Source organism: Medicago truncatula, chromosome 8 (genome assembly GCF_003473485.1).
Source record: "Medicago truncatula cultivar Jemalong A17 chromosome 8, MtrunA17r5.0-ANR, whole genome shotgun sequence".
In the NCBI taxonomy this organism is placed as follows: Eukaryota; Viridiplantae; Streptophyta; class Magnoliopsida; order Fabales; family Fabaceae; genus Medicago; species Medicago truncatula.
Genome location: NC_053049.1, coordinates 16506529 through 16528255, shown reverse-complemented (window position 1 = coordinate 16528255; position 21727 = coordinate 16506529). Strand labels below are relative to the sequence as shown.

Sequence of the window (21727 nt, the reverse complement as noted above, 5' to 3'; positions counted from 1 at the left end):
ATGTTTACATGAAGTTAAGTCGTCTTCGGACTATCATACAAGACCAAGCACAACTTAAGTTCATAAAGGAATCCCGTTTTCACAACCTTTCATTTCCCACTCAAAAATATCATTTTACTTTGATTATGGTATTGACCACCCTTGCAAGCATCACCTAAGTCTATATGAGCTGTAGATCCACTTGCAAGCCTCATTGGATTACAAAATTTGTTTTTCGACAAAGTTTGGAACTCTCAAAATCTCACAAGTTAAGACTCATTTCAAAAATCCCAAGTATATGCGAACACTCATCGTTTCAGCAGGCTTTGGGGAATTAACAGTGGTTTAACATGTTTAAAACATCATTTAAGAAAACTCGGATTGGTCCCCAAAGACCGGAACGAAAGATCAAGGTGGTTGAAACTGAAGCTGTTCGCTTAAGCGACCCTCTGGTTCGCTTAAGCGAACAAGTTATAGTAGCAACTCGCCTTGTTCGCTTTCTAGTCGCTGACTGGTCGCTCACCAGTTCGCTTAAGTGACGACATGTTCGCTTAAGAGAACGAGTTCCAGTAGCAACCAGAAATCTTCGCTCACTCGTTCGCTCACAGTTCGCTTAAGCGAACTGAACCCAGAAAAATACTATGAATGTTCGCTTACCAGGTCGCTTAAGCGAACCTCTAAGCGAACCTTCACAGGTTTGCAGAAATTTTACGGGTTTGGAACCCCTTTCACTCAAAATCCCCCAATTTGATTCCCAAATCCCAAAATATGGTTCTAGAACATGTTTACAGGTCACTATGATTAAAAAGACTCATAAAGACACAATCAACCTTTAAAACACTTGACATTTGAGCTAACTCTTCATTTTCACCAAAACACCAACACAACTCAAATTCTCATCATCAATCCATGAATATGCAAACTCAAGCAATTATTCATTAATCATATTATCAAATAACATTCATAACATCATTTGAACAAGCATCACATCTCAACTTAACAACAACTTAGGAGAAATTCACCAATTAAGCACAATATTCATAACTTATCATTTTTGCATATATGAACATGTAATTTCACCAACAATCATACAACTAACATGAATTCATGCATAGAAACATAACATCACAGTAAGAGCACGAATTTAGCATGAATTGTTCAACAACCCATTTTCATACAACATGAGCAAATGCAAAAATTACATGATTGTGATAATAACTAACCCCCTTACCTTAGAAGAAGATTAACTCAACTCTTGCTTCAATTCAGCTCATAAGTCACCCACTTGATTCCTAAAACTCTCCTCTCCAAAACCCTTTTGCTCTTCTCTTCACCTCTTTCTCTCTCTACCTCTCTCTAGAAATATTTTGTGAAATGAAAATGATTTGGTTCTTCTAACACTACCCTAGTGTTATCTCTACTAATGGGCTTAACTTAGTTTCTAGTGGGCTTAACCCATTTCTATTCAAACCAAAATATTACTACACTCCAAACGATATTTTAATTAATAACGGTAAAGTGTCACTAACGGTAAAATCTCGACTCTCTCTAGTAACTTAATGAAATAACCATTCTCACTAATTGCTAAAAGCAATTCCCACTAAAATTATAATTTTACCCATCCTCACAAAATTACCAAAATGCCCTTCTAATACGGAAACCCACATAAATGCACCCGATGACAATTAAATACACACAAGCACAAATAATCACACACAAACACATAATAAAAGTAATTAAAATAAACCTAGCTAAAAATCGGGCTGTTACAGACGGCATGTTTGCATCACGCATCCTTATGAGATGGAAATAGTTGTGCAGACTCTCTAACTAAGTTATGAGCTTCTTCTAGCACTGATCTCATGGTACATCTCTACCCTCCAACCAGCATCTCAGATCCCCTCTTCGCACATTCTATAGGAACTTGGTTTTGTATAATTTAGTTTTTCTCTTTTATTTTTTTCTTCATGCACCCCCCCGGTAACCAAAAAATAATAACTACCCGATTTTAATTCATCTTCTCAATTTATTGTAGTCAAATAATTCCAAATAAATATTTTTAAAATCTTTGAAAAGATATTATGTTTAGGACTTTGAATGTAAAAAAAAAAACTGCGAGTGATGCATGTGCTAAGCACATGATATTATGTGGGCAAAAAGTGTTAACTAAATTTGAGGTTCCTACAAAGGCATATAAATGAATTGAATACACATTAGGATAAACCCTAAAGTCTCATCCTTTCTCTATCGACCTTTGGTCTGCTAAGTTCATTCTAGAGATGGTGGGTTCTAGAGTTTTGCAAGGAGAATCATTGGAAGCATTCAATGAAGGGGTTGGTTATATTTTGAATCGTTGGCCGCCTCTTCGAAGCGCTGTTGATTACCAACAAGGTGGCGAAAACTCTCACCTCAAAGCTGAAAAACTCATTGGTGACGTCCGTTCTTGGTTCACTCAATCCAATGGTAAAAATCACTTAATTCTCGTTTATAACTCGAATTTTGTTTTATTCTGATTCTATTCAATCGTTCCTTCGCAGAGCCACTTCATATTGATGACTTGAAAAATCTAATCTATGAAGGCATGGTTGCTGCTTTCGATCTAAAGATTTGTGATGAAAGCGATGGAGATGTATGTTGTTTTCATTTTAAACACTTATTTGTGGCCTCACATTATTGATTTATTAATTATATGTTCGTTAACTCTTATAATCAAAGATTTAAATCGATATCGACTCGCAATATTTGATATTGCATAGAATCACAATTAAATGTATATGATGCAACATTAATATATTCACTATTGTTGAGGTTGCTTTGATATCAAGCGTGGTATAAATTGTGATCACAATTTTTATTTTTTTTAATTCTTGCTCCCAATGTATTTTCTAATAAGCATTTGAGAATTAGTAAAATATAATTTATGATTTGTATATTATGTGGCTATTGACTTGTTGAAAATATATGTATTTAGGTATGGTAATGGGGCAGGTGGGGACAAAGTTTTTTTACCCCACCCTGGACCCTCGTACAAAACCCGCATTGTTCACTAGTTCTTACTTTTTTTCCCCTGTACATTATGTAGATTGCTGTAGAATTGATGGTTATTCATGAAGATTGCTTAAATGGCGATTTCAGAAATATTGAGCATCTCAGGAAAGCAAGTAGATTTGATGACTTTTCTGTACATGTATGTCCTATGCTCTTTTATTTATTCGTCTCTCTTTGTCTTACACACATACTTCTAACCTTGTATTAAAAAAAAAATGTTTCTCTAATTGTATTTGCAACTTTATAATTGAGCCCGATTATAAAAAATGTTTCTCTCAAAAAAAAAAAAAAAATTGAGCCCGATTATAGGTCTCTTGATCGCTAATAATAATTCTTGTTGAATATATAAATAAAAGGATTAGTCATATTAGGCTTCTACTTATGTCTCATCTTACTCCTCTTGGTTGCTGTTTTGAGTAGATCACTATTGAATTAGGCTTTGGTTGTGTGTTGATCCCAATAACGTTTTTGTGTCCTATGCTTCATGGACACTTTCCTTAACTGTGCCATCAAACTCAAACCTATGAGGCTCGTGTTTAGTATTAGCTCATTGGTTAATTACTTCTAGGAAATTACTTCTCAAATTTCTCTCTTTTTCCAATTCTCGTTGATCCAGCGGCAGTTAAATGTGGTTCAACACTTTTAAGATCGGTTAAATTGATTTAAAAATTGATTGAATTGCTCTAAAAAATATCAAAGGACATTTAACTGTCGCTGTAGAGCCAGATGACATTTAACTGCCGTTCGAATAAGTTTTGGAGAAATATGAAAAATGAATCCTTATTCTTGGCCCATGCTGTAACTAGGTGTAACTAATTGGGGCTGATGCACTAGTTTTTAATGATGCTTCTCTATCTCATGTAGTAACATGGAATGATTTTGGTTGGAATTAAAATTTGAAAAATGCTGACAAGTGTCTATAGGACATTGTTTAAGCATATCAAAGTAGTAACCTTTACATTGGAAATTGCATAGTTCTGATTTATAGATGTATTTAACTTATTTTTTAAGACCAAATTTCTTTTTATAGATTCCTTAAACAATGTCCTTAGAGCCCTTGTTACCAAGATTCTTAAAATTTATATCTTCTTGAAGTGGAAGTTATTGTATTATCTTTATCCCAAATTGTAAGAAAAAAACTTAAACTGATACGATTGATACGATTGTTGTTCAATTCCTTTTCCATATACTCCATACTTACTGAATAGATTTGAAAATCCTCCATATATACTTATTGGAGTGGGAAAAGTAACTATAAACATAGCGTATTGTTAATGAGTGCCACCGGAACACTCTTTAAAAATTTATAATTACTGTTTAAGGTCATTAACTAATATCTCACGGACACTAGTTAATATTTTCCATAAACTTAAACTTCCTCATATCCCTAAAAAAAATCAGCATTGAAATTCCAAGTGCTTAACATTTTAGTGACATCTCTTATCAATAATGGGCATCTTTGATTTCATCGCTAGTATCTTATTTTTAACCATTGCAATTTATCATCTCAATTCTCTCCTCTGTTGGTTCCCATATCTCCATCATATGATTTGCTGCTAGGTGTGCACTTAAGGTAAAAGTTACGATGCTTCTTGTAATTGATATATTTTAAATTACAAATGTTACTTTAGATTTCTTTTTCTCATTCGTCCTAGTTTGAACACAACTAACTTCTTATTCTTTAGCTTAAATCCGTTGAGTTACCAAACCTCCAAGAAAATTAGAAAGAAACAAAAATTCATGTAATTAGTAATTAATGTGATTCTCTTATCACCGAATGAAAAATGAATCACTAGGGACTACTTGTGATCCTTGGATCGAAGGTTGTTGATCACAATATTTTTTTTTATTAGATTTATTTATTTAATTCATTTTATGGATTTTATTGTGTTGTGTAATTTTATTAGATTATTTAGCATTATATAGCGTATTTAGGTCTATAGAGACTGATTCATTGCTAACATTTAGAGGCTTTTCAATCAACATTTTTTATGTTAATTTCTCAAAAGTAAATGATGGTAATTGTGAATTTATTAATATTTTATGCTAGAATATTTGGTTAATGACAACTATATGGTCATCCATTTCCATTTAATTAATGTTGGACATTTTATTTTGTGTTAGATTGTTGATTATGGTCCTGAAGACATTGTCGATTATGAAAGCACTGATGAGGATGATAGTTCTGCAAAAATGGATGAATTTTCTAACTCGGATTCGGAGTCCAACCGAGATTCTGGGAACAACTCCGGTTAATTGGGTTCAACTAGAAGTTGCAGATGAAGCAAATGATGAATGGGTTTTCAAACAAGAAAAATAACGGTAGAATAAAATAAATAAAAACATTTGTACTTTTACTTTGAGGATATGATGTGTTCCCTTTATCATGTACTTTTTAAGCTATTTCAATTTTCTTGAGGTGTATGACTATGTTACTCAACTTTATTTCAAACTTTCTTATGGTGAATAAACTAATTCAAATCTTCATGTTTACTTATATATTTAAAGAAATTAATTCGTCGAGGTCTATTTAGAAGAAATAAGATAATCAAATGATATCATGGGTTTTCCATTTTGCCATACTCTCAAACTTAGGCCTCAAATCATTAATAAGTTGGAGTCATTCAGGTGAAGGAAACTGTTTTGATTATCCTTTTCTAGTGGGTAATTTCTCATCTAACACATCTAACCCTCTTACAATGTGGCATTTTACCATAAGCTATCTTCTCATTGTGAATTTTGACAAATATAAACATATAAGGAGAGAGATGGGCAATCATCTTCCTAGTGATGCAAGTTCTTTTTGGCCTTCTCATTTTTTTTCACTCCAAACACAACCCTTGAAATGATAAGGGTGACATGGGATTTGTAAATGATCATTGGGCCCTTTTCTTTGTATTCATAGATTTTAGACTATTACTTTTTTTCATTTTATGCGTTTCTCACGCGCCTTATTTTATTCCTAAAATGTCATTTAAATTTGGGTTAATAGTGTTTTTCACTCCTATAAAATTTTCGGTTTGATTTTCACCCTCGTAAAAATTTTATTTTCCGGAAAACACCCTTAATAGGCCATTCAAAAACCAAAATTTCTTGAAAAAAATTCTGAAAATGGCCTATTAGGGGTGTTTTCCGGAAAATAAAAATTTTACGAGGGTGCAAATCAAACCAAAAATTTTATAGGGATGAAAACCGGAAATGACATATATTACAGGGGTGAAAAACACCATTAACCCTTCAAATTTTATGATCCGAAATCTAGTTTGGATTATAAAATCTGAAAACACTCAGTGCAGACAACATGATTGGACAAAACTGCATGTCTTTGTTGATTCATCAGTTTTTTGAAGATATAAAAGTATGTAAAGTACAATTAGGATAAAATTATACCAAAAATTCATCATATATATATATATATATATATATATATATATATATATATATATATATATATATATATATAACTTATATCATTACACATTTTACCTAACGATATACATTTCAACTAAAGATATACATTTAATCTAATTTCCCCCAAGATTTATGCCAACATCATCAAGATTAAAGCTAACTTCATTTTCAAACAACCTTTTCTTCTGGATCAATATTTTCAATAATGTACAAATCTTCATCATCTTTTATCACATTATAACCCGCCACCCGACATAGTTCGTTATAGTCAGTTATTTGACTAATATATCTATCAGGTCAACTTTTTGCATCATCTCGACAATGTTGTCTCCGTAGTGGGCAAGTGGGAGGAATATGACAACCATTCTTCAAGTATATTATCATAAAATGGTTGTCATTCACATGTGCCATACACATTAATCACTCTGTATGTGTGTTAGCCAATATTTGTGAGAATATGAGCATTTAATGCAGTCAAGGGTTTGACCTAAAGATGGGGCGAAGCTTTGAGAAAGAAATCCATCGAAAAATACAAATGTGCTTCAGCAGGAATCGAAGACGTTGTTTCTAGTTCGACGGATGAAAGAAGTTGTCGACGCGCTTTTCAGGTCTTGCGGATAAGACCAAGCAGTTAGCAAACGGCTAGTTTTGTGAACGGCTAGTTTCGATTTTGAATCGAAACGATGTGATTAGGTAGTAATAGGACTATCTGTATAAATAGTAGTTTTTCTTAGGAAAAAGTGGTCACAATTCAATCATACTAAAAACTTACACTCAATACTGTCCATATGGAAGCGACAAACGAGTTACAAGTTGCAAAGTATGAATATGTGTACCAACTTTTATTAAGTCTTTACAAATTCAATACAATCTTTTAAATACTTTTGCAATTTAAGTCTTGTTTTACTAAGTCTTTTCAAAGTACTTCTTTTCATTATTGTTATTTACAGAACTTCGATTGAATTCAACACGGATTGAATTCGATTCCTTTACATTTTTGTTCTTGTCTTTACGTTACCGAAAATACTTTACGAACAAGTATTACTCTTATTTTCAAACAACAAAAACACAATATGCTCCTAAGATTTACTGGTTGATCTTGCAAAAATCAGCGAAACCAGCGATTGTTTACCAAAAATCAGTGTAAACAATGTGACGATTCATCGCATAGAGGAAAAAAGGTTTCCGATCGCCCTTTCTCAATGTATAGTAGAACAATGACGTGTTTGTATCTCTGTGCAATGAGGAAACCTATATCCAACATGGTCATCCATTTATTTGATGGTGCATGACCAATACCACAAAATGTTAGAGCGCCTAAGACCTCTTTATATCGTCTACCCTCTCCAATCACCCGTCTATAACACATTTTCTTCACTAATAAGTTCATTGTTAAGCTGATAGCGAATCATCAGGTGTTCATCAACACTCAAATTACGTAGACCCACAACTTTACGGAACCCACAATGACCATCTTCGGTTACATCCACAACCTTTTCAATAAATTGATGCATCCAATGTGGGATTTGGTCTTTGTGTGGTATATGGACTTTAACCGGAATTGGCTTAGGATTTTTCGGAATTGGCTTAGGAAGATTAGGAGACATGTTGCTTTTCCGTGCACTCTTTCTACTTGTTCATGCTGAATTTGTTTGTGAAGCATGTGTCTGTTGTTCCTGTGAATAAACAATCTCCTAGAGCGAAGGCGATCCCTTTGTCGACCGAATGAAATGTTTATTTTTCTTTGGAGCTCCTTTAGTGGTGACTTTTCTTTAGAATGTTTATGTGAATAGTGTGCATGTCAATATGTAACCTGAGACTGACGAGGTTGGGGAGTGAATTAATCAACTCAATTTTGATTTTTTTTTCATCCATGGCAAAAAAGACTAAGCCGTATTTCACTAAATGGGATTGACTAGCTAGATAGATCAAATCACGTTATAATGTTCTTTGTTAAATCATATTGAGATTTAACTCATCAATCTTTAGATCAAATAGTTTTATTAGGACTTCATCAACCTTTAGTAAAATCATATGATTTTTTTTATTTTTTAGGTGGTGGTAGGTTGGAGCGTCGTTGTGACGGCTTTTGGTGTATTGTACATTTCTTTTATCTTTTATCTTATATATATATTTGCCATTAAAAAAATATGATTTTTTTATTTATTTAAAATAAATAATATTTGAAAATATATTATAATGTTTGGGAGTTCGAATGTAAAAAAGAATTGTGGGGGTTGCATTTGCTAAGCGCATGATATTATAAGGGAAATAAGTGTTAATTATATTTGAGGCTCAAAGAGAGGGGTCTTATTGTAGGCTTCCTACAAAGGCATATAAATGAACTAAATACATGCTCGGATAAACCCTAAAGTCTCACCCTCTCTCAATCACCCTTAGCTCTAGTTTGTTGCAGAGATGGTGAATCGTAGAGTTTTGCAAGGAGAATCATTGAAAGCATTCAATGAAGGGATTGATTATGTTTTCAATCATTGGGATGCTCTTCAAAACTCTATTTATTACCATCGGGGTGGCGATAACTCTCACCTCAAAGCTAAACGGCTCATCGATGATGTTCGTGATTGGTTCATTCAATCCAACGGTAAAAATCACTTGATTCCGTTTTGAACTTGAAATTTATGTTATTCTTATCGTATTTCCTTTCCCTTCACAGATCCATTGCATATTGATGACTTGAAAGGGTTCATCAATGAAAGGTTGTTAGTTGATTTCAATCTTCAAATTGCAGATGGCAGCGATGAACATGTATGCTGTTTTCATTTCAAACCTTGATTTGTTGCCTTGATTTATTTCTTTAGTAATTATTTTTTAATCAAATCTTCTAATCAAGGATATAAATAAATATTGAATCAGGTCTTTGATATTTCAGAGAATCATGATAAAATGCATCAGATGCAACATAAATTTTAGTCACAATTGTGGATCATGAACTCTTATAATCAAGAATTTAAGTCAATATTTAGTAATGATATTTGCGTTGCAGAGAATCATGACTAAATGCCATTGATGTCAAACGTGGTCCAAATTTTGATCGCAAATGTTTTTTAAAATCTTGTTTTCAATGTCTTTTCTAATAAGAGTTTAAGAATTAGTATACTATAATTTGAGCTTTGTATATTAGGTGACTAATGAATAGTTTTAAATACATATATTTAGGTATGACAACAGGGATGATCAGGGGATTTTTCTACACTTACGACCCTAACTCCCTGTAAGAAAAACCCATATTGTTCACTAGTTCTTACATTTTTCTGTACATTGTGTAGATTGCTGTTGAATTAATGGTTACACATGAAGATTGCTTAAATGGTAATTTTATGACTATCGAGTTTCCCAGGGAAGCCAATCGTAATCCAAACTTTTATCCTTCTATGGAAGAGGTAAATTAAGGAACAATACATTTGGAATGCAGCTTAATTGATTATAATTATTTTTGAGTTATAAAATTTATGAGGTTGTATGTATGATTGATTTAGTTCTTTCAATTTCTACATGATGAGCATTTTAAGATGGAAATAACATTGAGTTATTAATTGATGTGATGCATGCTTTTGTTATATTCTATTTCATAACTGTGTACAATAATGATATATTCACGATATTATTGTGCATTGGGTTTGATTGGAAAAAGGTTTACTCATTTATGTCATACATTAGTCTTATTGTTGTCCGTAAATAGGATTCAATGCCCTGTTGGATTGAGATTAGACGGTGTAATTTTTCAACATATTTTTATTTAAAAAAAAACTGAAATTGCAACTCAGAAATAACATCGTCTTATCAAAATTCAACGGTTGTTGATGTATTGACTATGTGAATATAAGATTTTAGGGGTTGGAAGTAATCCAGGTTCATTTCATTCTTTAATGCTCTAGAAATATTGTTTCATTAAGTTACATATATATACATATAGGGTGTATCAAGTGAGAGAACTTGTTATAATGAGATGTGACAGGAGTGATTATCAACCATATGATTAAATTCAACAGTTAAAATGCTTTGATCATTAAAACATGTTAAGGGGAAATTAATCACATGGTTTTAACAGGTTTTAATGATCAAAGCATTTTAACCGTTGGATTTAATCAGATGGATGCTAATCACTCCTCTCACCTCTCATTATAAAAAGTCCTCTAACTTGATACGTCATATATATATATATATATATATATATATATATATATATATATATATATATATATATTATCAACCATATGATTATAAAAAATCCTCACTCTATCTCTCGCACACAAACACACATTCACACAAGCGCGCACATTTCTTATCATGCATTAAAAAAACCCTCTTATATTTGAACATCTCAAACTACGTACGATAAACACATTCAACACTTTATTTCTCTCTTCCTATCAACTCTCATATCATTTTCCTTGTTTCCAGCTCTTTCATGATGTCATTGTTTTTGTATGTTCATTGTACATTTTGCATAAAAACAAGATTAACAAGATTAGACTTTTGTTCTCTCAATCTAATATTTTATCTAATGAATTTCTTACTATTTTCTTTCTTAATTTTTTTTCCCCTACCTGTCAATTGAAAACCTCCAAGCCTTGTTTTAGTTAGTTGAAGAAATAAGTTACACTTCCTTCCTTGTTATATTGCATTTATCATTCATGTAAATTGAAGTTCATGAATATAATCTCATAAAAGTCTGTAATTGTCTCGTAAATGTAAGATTTTTGCCGCTAGACTCTTTAAAAGAAGAAAAAAAATCATTATTATTATATTTCTCAATATTAGAAATAAGGTAAAAGTTACAGTACTAGTGATAATTGACGTGATTCTCTTATTTTCAGCCAAATATATGGGAATGTGTGTGATTAATAAAATAGTCTTGCAACATGTTAAATAAATGACTACTTGAATCTTGGACTGAGGATTGCTAATTGGATTATTTGTTTTATTATGCATATCAAATATTTCATTTTTTAATTTTATTTTTATTTTGGTATAGAATATTTAGATGCTTTTCATTTGAGCAACTTTTATATGGTTATCCACTTTCCTTTAATTAATGATGGTCATTTTATGTTGTGTTAGTTTATCAATTCATGCAATGAAAGCATTATTGAGGATGATCTCTACCCTAGTGAATGCATTACTAAGGATGATACTTGTAGTTGTGATTGTGAAGACATTGCAGAACCAGAGTCGAGCTCAGATTCTGTGAACAAGCCCAACTAATGGGCCTTAGCTAAAGATTTCAAGCGAAGTGTTGATGATGGATGGATTTTCAAACAAGATAAACGAGGGTGGAATAAAATAATTGAAGAACATTATGATTTTTAGTTTAAGGATGTGTTGTTATCTTTATCTTGTTTGCACTTTTTAAGCAATTTCAACTTCCTTGATGTGTGTGACTATGTTAAACAATTTTATTTCAATTCAAACCTTTTTGTTTACTTATTTATTTAAAGGATTTCATTTGTGATTTAATGACTATACAAACGTAACATAAAATCAAATGATATCACTAACCCAAAAAATTGTCCATTTTGTCATCCTTATTCTCAATCTTAGACCTCAAACCATGAAAAAAAAATGATGTTTTATATGCAGGCCCTTCACATTTCTAAAACACCCCTTGTATTTATCAGATTATAATTCTCAATCATACAAAATATATTGAAGGTTACAACTTGATCATAATTTTTTGGATTAGAGTGTAACTTTAGTTCGACTTATTTTAGAGGTTAAGGACCTACACAAGTTGGAGTCATTGAGGTAAGGGAAAGAACTTTGACATGACCATTTTCTTTGAAGTTTGAATTCATAGAAATTAACGGTTAGTATTGTTGATATGTTAGCTATTACAACATCTATGCAAGGTGTTGGTGAGACGTTCGGTACGTTGGTAGTTTGGTCAATTTTGGAACTTCAAACACTTTACTTCCTACCTCCACGAACAATAATACCTAAATTATCCTTCATCCTTGTAAATAAAAAGTCATTTTCAGCAATCATTTTGGATTACTTTCAGCAAACTCTTTGACTTTGTTGGAATGAAAACAGGTTACGACAAAGTTGAATATAACTTTGTCGAAATAAAATAGTTTCAGAAAACTAAAACTTCAAATTTGGTGTAATGTAAATGTGTTCTAACAACGAAGATATTGACAGAATAGAAATAAGCTTTCACAAACTCATCGTACACCCTCCATCTCTAACTATAGGACTATTTATAAAAAAAAAAAAAAAAAATTAAGTAAATATGTTTTTAGTCCTTACATTTTGCGCTCTTTTGAAGAATAGTTCCTACATTTCATTAAATGTTTTTAAAATTCTCATATTTATCTCCGTTCTCAAAATTAATCCCTGTTGTTAATTCTCTAACGGAATGTTGATGTGGCGGTTAGTGGGTCCCAATTATTTCAGGGTTAAATATGTTTTTAGTCCCTACATTTTGTGTGAATTTGAAGAATATCCTAACATTTTGGGACCCACTAACTGCCACATCAGCATTTCGTTAGAGAATTAACAGTAGGGACTAATTTTAATAACAGAGATAAAATGTGAGAATTTTAAAAACATTTAATGAAATGTAGGGACTATTCTTCAAAGGAGCGCAAAATGTAAGAACTAAAATCATAATTAACCCAAAAACATTTTCTTAAAAATATAAGATCATCTACAAATTTCTAAATGCATTCATTTTTTTTTTCAATTATACCCCTTATTAACACTATCAATCATCTCGGAATATAAAAGATCGACATTAAATATATTTATACATAAAGGTCAATTTAGTAATAGTTAAATACTTTTCAAACAAATTTATTACTCCGACATCTTTTCTTAACACATGTGAATTTTGTAAACTACTTCTATATTAAGGGACATAGAGAGTAATTGTTTGATCATTAAAATTGTTAAACTTTAATCATAAATATATTTAGAGACACAACTATATCAATGGTTGTAGTTTGTTAATTGTGTAACAAAATTTACATTGGCAATTTATCAAAATTAAATTGGTCTATAAATACAAGAATGAAATTGTTTTCATAAGAAACCTTTAAGTATAAGGGGATATCAAGATGACTTGGTGTTTGAGTTAAGAAGAGAAGTGATAAGAAGGTTAAGGACTTGATCCCCACACTCCCAGCATTCATAAAGAGGAGAAAAAACAAAGACCTGAAAGTATACAATTTTAACATGTTAAAGAAGCTACTCATTCAACTCCTACAAAGGAGGTAGCAAGCACTGAGAATTATCAAAATAAAGTTCGAGAAGAAATTGAAGTGGGAAATCCCTCAGCAAGGATCTTACAAACGGCATGAACACAGAAACCTTTTACATAACGAGTAAACCCTTTTAGAAAGACTCAGATTTGATGTTTTAATGGCAAAAACAAATGCTATGCATTTGTATCTGTTATTTTCATATGAAAATCTGCTAAATGATACTACAAAGTATTCATAAGAGTGCGACGCAGCTCAAACGTTTTCACCATTGCTTTCCTCCAAATCCATTCCCTTCAAGCCTTCGGCCAACATCCTTTGCCTATTCTGCTTTTGTCTTTCTACAGCAACCATATACAGACCTAGACAGGTATAGTACAGTGTTGTCAGTAAATATCAGTTGTTAAAATTCCGGAACGAAAAAGTGCTATAGTATTGTTATAGCCGCTATTTGACGATAGTTTAACCTAAATAACGTATCGTAAAACAGCAACTTGTTTGAGTTCCGGTACGCTATAACAGCTATCTAACAACATCGGTATAGTAGTGATTCATAATGAGAAAAATATGATCATATGAACAATGTTTTATACGAAAAGGGAAGAGACACAACATAACAAAGTTACATTTAAGTTTGTTAACAAGGTTTCAGGAAAGAAGATTCAATTGATAAAGGGTCTAGAATGCTTACTAACAGCACTTCCAATAGCACAAGCCCAAAGAACTCTCATAGACCACTTGTCCGTAATTACTCCTCTGGTTCCCATGGCATGCAGTAAAGGCCAGCAACTTTAATCTGAAAACAACGGTAAGATGTGAAAGTTTATATACAACAAGTGTTAGGATCATTTATTTGAGTAAAAAAGAATTCTTAGAACAAAACAATATCAAGTAATTCTTTAATATTGAGTAATCAAAAGAATGAAGATTGCAAAAGAGAGACTAGAATTCTTTATTTTACAGCAATAGGAAAAAAAAGAATGTTCTCAAAGGAGAACTCTCCTTTTACATTGGATTAATCAGTCATAAACCTCACTTATTCAAAGCTATCCCTTCTCCTCTACCAATTGAGGGCTATTTAAATTTTTTCTAAGAATAACAAAAATAACTTCAGAACTTAACAACCACCTAACTAACTTCCCTAACACCTCTTAACTACTCTAATAATCCTTCATTCATATTCTATATCCTAACAACAAGCTTAGCCAAAGAGAACCAACCATAATTTGTTGAACTATTGAGTAAGTATTCCATCAACTCAAATCAAACAATTTGAAAAATCAAACATAATAGTTTACGAGCAAAGCTACGAGTTCCAGCTAAAGCATTCAGAGACTATATTTACGATGGGTGCCAATCCATCCCTGAGTTTTGCATTTTTCTTGTCCTACCCCACCTCTAATTTCATGGCAATCTAAGAAACAAAACACCGTCTCACTCAACCTTGAAGACAGAATATAGGGCATTAACAACCAATAGTTGACACTAAATGGATCGCTTTTCTCTTTCAAGACCCACACGTCTCCTTCAAGCAACCACCACTCCTATAAGTTGCTACAATTCATATTGCAGAAAACCCTACTTTTAACAGACAGAAATAAACTGGTACATAGCCTATGTTTGGTTTACCTTTTGCCAGTGGCGGAGCCAGACAAAAAAGTTTGGGGTGGCTGCTATTAAAAAAACTTGCGGAAAAAACGGGAAAAAATACAAAGAGGTGCCGCCTAAATACGTAACACCAATTCACCGAGGAAACCCAAAACCAACAATGGCATCAAACAATGAGGCCGAAGTATATACTAGCATAGAGCAAGCATACCCCTGCCTCACTCCCGAACTAGCCAAGCATCATTGAAAAGCAACCACCAAAGACAGAAAAACAGCTGCAAGCAGCGCTGATCTGCTACACCAGTAGCACCAAAAAACCAGTAAAAAACTGAAAACAGCAGAAAATAAACTGGCAGTAAGGCACAGACAGCTCCGAATACTAAACCATGATCTCTCCTATGGCTCTTGCTCTAGCTAGTTGTCAAACTCAAAGTTCTTTTCTAAGGTTTCATTTTATCATAAATAACTCTTCTTCTCTTCTCCAACATTAAGCTACAACCGCATAGCTATCTTCTTGCTCCAATTTATCTAACATTACATAAAAATATTCACAATTTCAAACAACCATCAAATATACAGCATTTTAACTGCATATCATTTGTATCTTTAACGCATTTATAAAAAGCAGAGCAAAGATGCAGAGACACTCTTATAAATACTAAAAAAATATTCACAAACTTGAGTCATCATCCATTCCACTCCATTAGCTTTCAATTTGGAGCAGTTTAAGATGTAAAAAGTTTAGTCCTACATCAATAATACTATATTTCACATAAAATTAATCAGTAGATTCCTCCAAGAATTTACCACAAAGACTTAAACAAGTAATTTCATTAGAAAGTGAAACCATCACTAGGCTATGATCAAAACTATGATTAACAAAAAAATCTTTGTAAAGAGAGTAAAGGTTGTGCAATTATGAATTTATCAATTAACAAAGGACAGTGAATATGGTTACGACCAAAGGGACAAAGAACAACAGTCAACAGGTTTAACAATTAGAGTTGACAATCAACTAAAGAACTCATGGCAATCAACTAAAGAACATGTAATCATCAAATCATAATCATAATTGAAGGAAATTACATTCAATTTCACATTACCTTACAAGTTACAACAATTAGGGTTTGTGGAGAGAGATGGAGATAGCTCTCTAAACTGAAGAAGGAGGAGAGTAATCGCGGCGGCGGTGATGGATGGAGAAGGAGGAGAGTGGTCGCGGCTCACCGGCGGTGGTGGATCGATTTGCTTTGGTTGGGAGAAGAAAAGGATCGCGTTTCTAAGATGAAAGAGAAACGGGAAGAGGAAATGAGACTGAATAGGAAATATTAGTACTATTGAAGGATATTTTTGTAATTTCCAGTATATAAAAAAATTTATTTATTTTTAGAATGGGGTGGCGGTGTCTCCCCCTTGCCACCCCCCAGTTCCGCCACTGCCTTTTGCAAGACCAAAATTGCTTCCCAATGCACATTTGACCCTATTTTTAAGAAGCTACATTTCCTATCTACCATTTTGATGTGGGTATCCATCGTAGAAACAATAGCGACATAATATGTGAGAAAGCCAATGCGGGCTTGATTGATTTTATGACTATCTCTTCTAAGACTCAACTAACAAACATCTATGAAGCACAGATGCGACACGAGTATTGGATACAAAGATACATGATATATTTATTTATATAATAAAATAAAATGTCTTAAAATATAATGAATATGTTATTGAAGTTCAAAACAATTCCAAACTAAGAATATATATGGATGAGTAGGTTGCAGTGGAACAACATGAGTTAAGTGGTGACAAGTTGAAAACCGCGAAAAACTGTAGGCAGTGAAATAGTAAAGGGGAGAAAAGGGATCAACTTAATACGACAGAGGAAAAATGGTATGTCAACAAGACTCTAGAACCTGTTCTCTAAGCTTGTTTACCCTGGCCTTCAGTAGCTTGTTGAATTTTTAAACGTATGAATGCTTTGCTATCAACTCTACGAAATAAACAAGACTATTATGCTCTATTCTCAAAGTGGTGACCGTGGTGGACCTAATGTTGTCGATTGAGGATCACGATAAAGAGATTTGTTCAAACTACGCCAAGCTCCAGTGGTGTTACAGCTACTATTAAACAACACGTCATACAAAATAGCGTATTGCAGAACAAGAGCGGTTTATTCAATTTATGATACGTTAGTGCAATAACGCTGCTATAGCAGCTTTTTGACAACACAGGGTGGATCCAGCAGTCCCTTCCTATGCATGACTGTTGCCACAAACTACTGATAACACCATCAGTATATGTTTTCTTCTATACTGTTCCTCTCTTCAAACAACAAAATTGTACAAACTACTCAACTGACTTCCTCTAAGACCAGTACACAATCAGGAGGTCATCTATCTAGCACGTCTACTAAGTCTATGAAGCACCGACACAAACACAGACATCAAACACGACAATGACACCTCTAATAATCTGAAACAATGAATTAACTGAATGTAATCACATGTGTCTGACACCAGACACGTCTTCCATCAGAAGTGTAGGTGTTACGGAGGTCTCTGGCCATCTTTACTGACTTCCTCATCTTTACTAATTACAAATTAGATTATTTATTTATTTCACTAATGTATAAAAGTTGTTAGATAATTGGGTCCCTATATGTTTCAAACATGTCTTGATCAATTTATCCAAAATCATTTAATCAACAATGCTTACATAGGATACATACATAGCGTGATAATTAGCATATATCAGAACAAGAACAGGAATCTTGCACTTAGATTACCCAATTCAAAATAAATGAAATGAAATGATAGAAAAGAAAGAGTACCTCGGAACCTTGCTCTTCAATACCACAACTTTGGTAACTGATTCAACAGATACAGATTTTGGTACACAACGCAAGGTTTTACTGGTTCGCAAGGATTTATGTTACGGGTTTTTTGTTTCTAAATACACCCCTGTTTTCCGGCTTAGACCCCACAGATATAAAATATTTCACAATAATCTGATTCTACATCCGTTTCTTTTTAATTGTCACATTTTGACATTTTACACAAACCAAGACACTCAACAATTGATACTAATTTTGATGCAATAAACTATACTTTTACTATAATGAACTTATTCATTTAATATCTTATTTCATATATTTCTCTCTCCGCAATAATAACTAAGAATAATATTGCTAAAACAACATTTAATTTTGCATTGAACTTTGAAAGTGACAGTTAAATGAGAACAAATTTTTTCTCCAAAAGTGACACTTAAAAAGAAACGGAGGGAGTATTTATTTTTTAAAACACATTTAATGTAAGTGTTTTTTTTTTTTTTTTTAAATGGTAGAAACTTAGACCCATTAACAATTTGGTATAAGGTTCGATTCATGGTAGGTGTATGTAGAAAAAAATTTGTTGGGTGAAGTCAACCTCTTTAATAAATAAGAGTTATTTTGAAGGATAATTATTTGTAATTACTAAGAAGAATATATATATATTTTTTAAAAGTAAGTAGTTTTTTTTTTTTTACAATTTCTTCTATTTTTTTCCTTCCAAATTTATGTGTGCATATTAAAGAATAGTTTTAACATGTACATAAAAAAATGTGATAGTGAGAAAGAAATGAGTAGGAAAATAAAAGGGACAGTGGAACAAAGGTTATGTGTGCATATTAAAGAATAGTTTTAACATGTACATAAAAAAATGCGATAGTGAAAAAGAAATGAGTAGAAAATAAAAGGGACAGTGGAACAAAGAAGAAGAGGAGGAAGAAATAGAAAAGAGAGTGAGAGAGACCAGCGTGTTTGAAACGCTTTCTAAAAACTTGAAAATTAAAATTTTTTTTGCTAAATTATTTTTTAACATTACAGTTTTGGAAACTGTTTTGAATTTTTTAGTTTTGAGGACTAAAACTAAAACATGTAAAATGATAACTATTGTGAGAAGAAGGCTTGTATATTTTAAAAACTGAAAACAAAAACTATTTCAAACAGGCTCTTAGACATTTATTTATTTAAATTTTGAAAAGAGATTAGGGACACAGTATATTTCTATTAGAGAAAATATTTTTTATTTACAATTTTCTTCTTTTTGTTAAATTAAATAATTTAATTTAATTTTAGTTTTGATCTCATCTTTTTTTGAAGAAAGTTTTGATCTCATCTTAATTTAAAATTTAAATCAAATATAATCTAATCCTCAAATAAAATAAAATAAATCAAATCTAAACTATTTTAATTAAAATTAATAGCAATTAAAATAAAATATCATTAAATCTAAACTCGTTCATCTATTTCACCTTCGCCTCAAGTTGGGCGGCAACATCCTTCATCTTAGTCTCATGTTGGGCGATAACTTCCATTGTCTCCAACTCATGCTTGTAAATGACATCCTTTATAATGGCTATTAAGGAATTCACCATTTCATTTTTGGTGAAGATGACTTCATCTTTTCAAGTAATCTTCAAGTTCACACGCTCGACGGTCTTCTCCAAATCTTTTATATTCACATCCTCGACAAAAGTGAACTCATTAATCTGTTCAAGGAAAAGTGAAGAACTCATTAACTTGCTTAAGGGAAAGTGGAAAACCCGTCCATACGTTTGGAAAAGGTTTCACTCTCAGTCAACCTATGTATGACACCTAAACCATGAAAAGAGGAGGACATTTATTCCCTTTGGGACGCTTCTGCAGAAGCTCTTTTAGAAACATCTTTCGGTCCCCTCTTTAGGATTCTTGACCGGGTAAAGTTGGGAGGAGTGATTTTGATTTTGCATTTCCACCACTTGAGATGATAAAGTAGGAGAATCCAAGACCAGCTGAGACCACGATATTCGTCGGAGAATTAGTGCGGGAACTACTTCTAGCACTAGTGGTGGTTGACTAGAACCAATCGATGTTGTGTCTCAATCGGCCTTCAGTTTCTTAAAGTAAGCAAGACCTTCCATGCCTTCTGCAAAATGAACATATACACTTAAAATTCCAAAAAAATAAAAAGGCCAAGTAAGTCTTATTTTTTCTAAAAGATCCAAAGATCAGAGGTCAACTTGCCTCCACCAAAAACTAAATTTGCATGTAGTATGGTAAAATGTGTGTTCATTCTGTAAATAGGGAATTTTTTTCATCAAAGATTGAATATGATGCCCATTAAATCCAAGCAACACTTCTCGAAATCAATCACTTTACCCTTGAGAATGCAAACTTCCCTCTTAGACAAAGAACCAATGCCCCTAACTTACTAATACCTATATTAATGAGTCTACATAAGGATCAAACACTTTTGTGTAGTGATGGGAGAAATAAACCAATTTCTTTCGCGCACTACACTAAGTTTGTGGATGAGAAAGATAACAAAGCAAGGGACTGACTACATATTTATCCAAAAAGTTTGACAATACTTGATATCAAAGAATAAAACCCCATTAGTTGGGTGGTAAGATAGTTCCAAACACATGTGATTCATTAAACCCAACTCAAATTCTAAGAGCGGAAAGGTGAACCCAACTCATAAAAGAGCACTTCATATAACCAATGTTGGGGGAAATATAAGGGTCAAAAGGCCCACCTCCTAAACTATAAGGAGGTCAGATCAAAATCAACAGGGATATAAACAGTCTCTTTATTGTATATAAAAGATTCCTCATTTTTTATAGAGAAAGATTAAAGAAAAGAAAAGAAATGTGCCTTAGTGATAAGAAGAGACAAAGCTTTGAACAACTAAGATCAAAGGAACTCAACACGCTCTAATAAGATTCAACAATAGGGACATAATGTAGCTGAGCAAAAATTAAAATATATAAGTAGATATAAACTCATAAACAAGGCAATGCTTAAAACTTTTGACGAAGGAGAAGAAAGAAAAAACTGATCAGGGGAGTGAGAACCTACACTCACACACACATAAAGAGAGAGAGAGCAAAAGGCACAAACTACGAAAATCATTTTCCCTCATTCAATTGTTTATAATCCAAAATTGCATCCAACAATCCACTTTCACATCAAAACAACATGGACAAGTCATTCAAACACTTCCTCGAAATTTAATGCACCCAAAAAATTGCTCCCACACACTAGACATAGAAGTAACTTAATGGTTGCCACTAACAACAACAATCATTAGACACAACTCCCAAAACCTCATAGATGGAATCGAATTGACATTTTATCCTCTTTCTAGCTAAAGTTTCACCTAGATAACAAATATCTGTACCTGCCATTGAAAAGGCATAGCTTGTCCGAATTCGATAAATTGAAAATACTATTTTCTGGGGGGGGGGGGGGGGGTCCTTACCTCAAATGTAAGATGTTTGGAAAAATCCACTCAAAAATGACAACTTCAAATTTTTCGCATCTTTACACATCACCTTTAGTCCCTTCATGGACCTAACCGTCAAAACTTACATGCATGAAGCCACAAATTAGGTTGGAGTACTTCTGAGTTGTTCAATTGTCATAAGTCCCTGTC

The 21727-nt window shown here is 32.7% G+C and overlaps 3 protein-coding genes across 6 annotated transcripts; 2 read left to right on the top strand and 1 right to left on the bottom strand.

The window, feature by feature from the left end:
- Positions 1-2258: 2258 nt before the first annotated feature.
- LOC11406184 (uncharacterized) lies at positions 2259-5283 on the top strand. The gene is made up of 4 exons (XM_003628042.1): positions 2259-2442; positions 2517-2608; positions 3062-3166; positions 5152-5283. Exons 1-4 carry the CDS (start codon positions 2259-2261, stop codon positions 5281-5283), a joined length of 513 nt encoding a protein of 170 aa, XP_003628090.1.
- Positions 5284-8856: 3573 nt separating this feature from the next.
- Positions 8857-11664, top strand: LOC11409247 (uncharacterized). The gene is made up of 4 exons (XM_003628040.3): positions 8857-9040; positions 9113-9204; positions 9726-9839; positions 11521-11664. The coding sequence occupies exons 1-4, from the start codon at positions 8857-8859 to the stop codon at positions 11662-11664; spliced, it is 534 nt and encodes a 177-aa protein (XP_003628088.3).
- Positions 11665-13587: 1923 nt separating this feature from the next.
- On the bottom strand, positions 13588-18141 carry LOC11410779 (uncharacterized). Of its 4 annotated transcripts, none has more exons than XM_039828815.1 (4): positions 16373-16701; positions 15291-15797; positions 14353-14457; positions 13588-14023 (listed from the first exon to the last, which is right to left on the bottom strand). In XM_039828815.1, the coding sequence occupies exons 3-4, from the start codon at positions 14426-14428 to the stop codon at positions 13917-13919; spliced, it is 183 nt and encodes a 60-aa protein (XP_039684749.1). In that variant the 5' UTR covers positions 14429-14457; positions 15291-15797; positions 16373-16701; the 3' UTR covers positions 13588-13916. The 4 variants fall into 4 exon arrangements, with proteins under 4 accessions (XP_039684749.1, XP_039684750.1, XP_024629346.1 ...); XM_039828816.1 differs by having other exon boundaries at positions 15291-15561; XM_024773578.2 differs by lacking the exons at positions 15291-15797; positions 16373-16701 and adding an exon at positions 18097-18141.
- Between the last annotated feature and the right edge of the window lie 3586 nt (positions 18142-21727).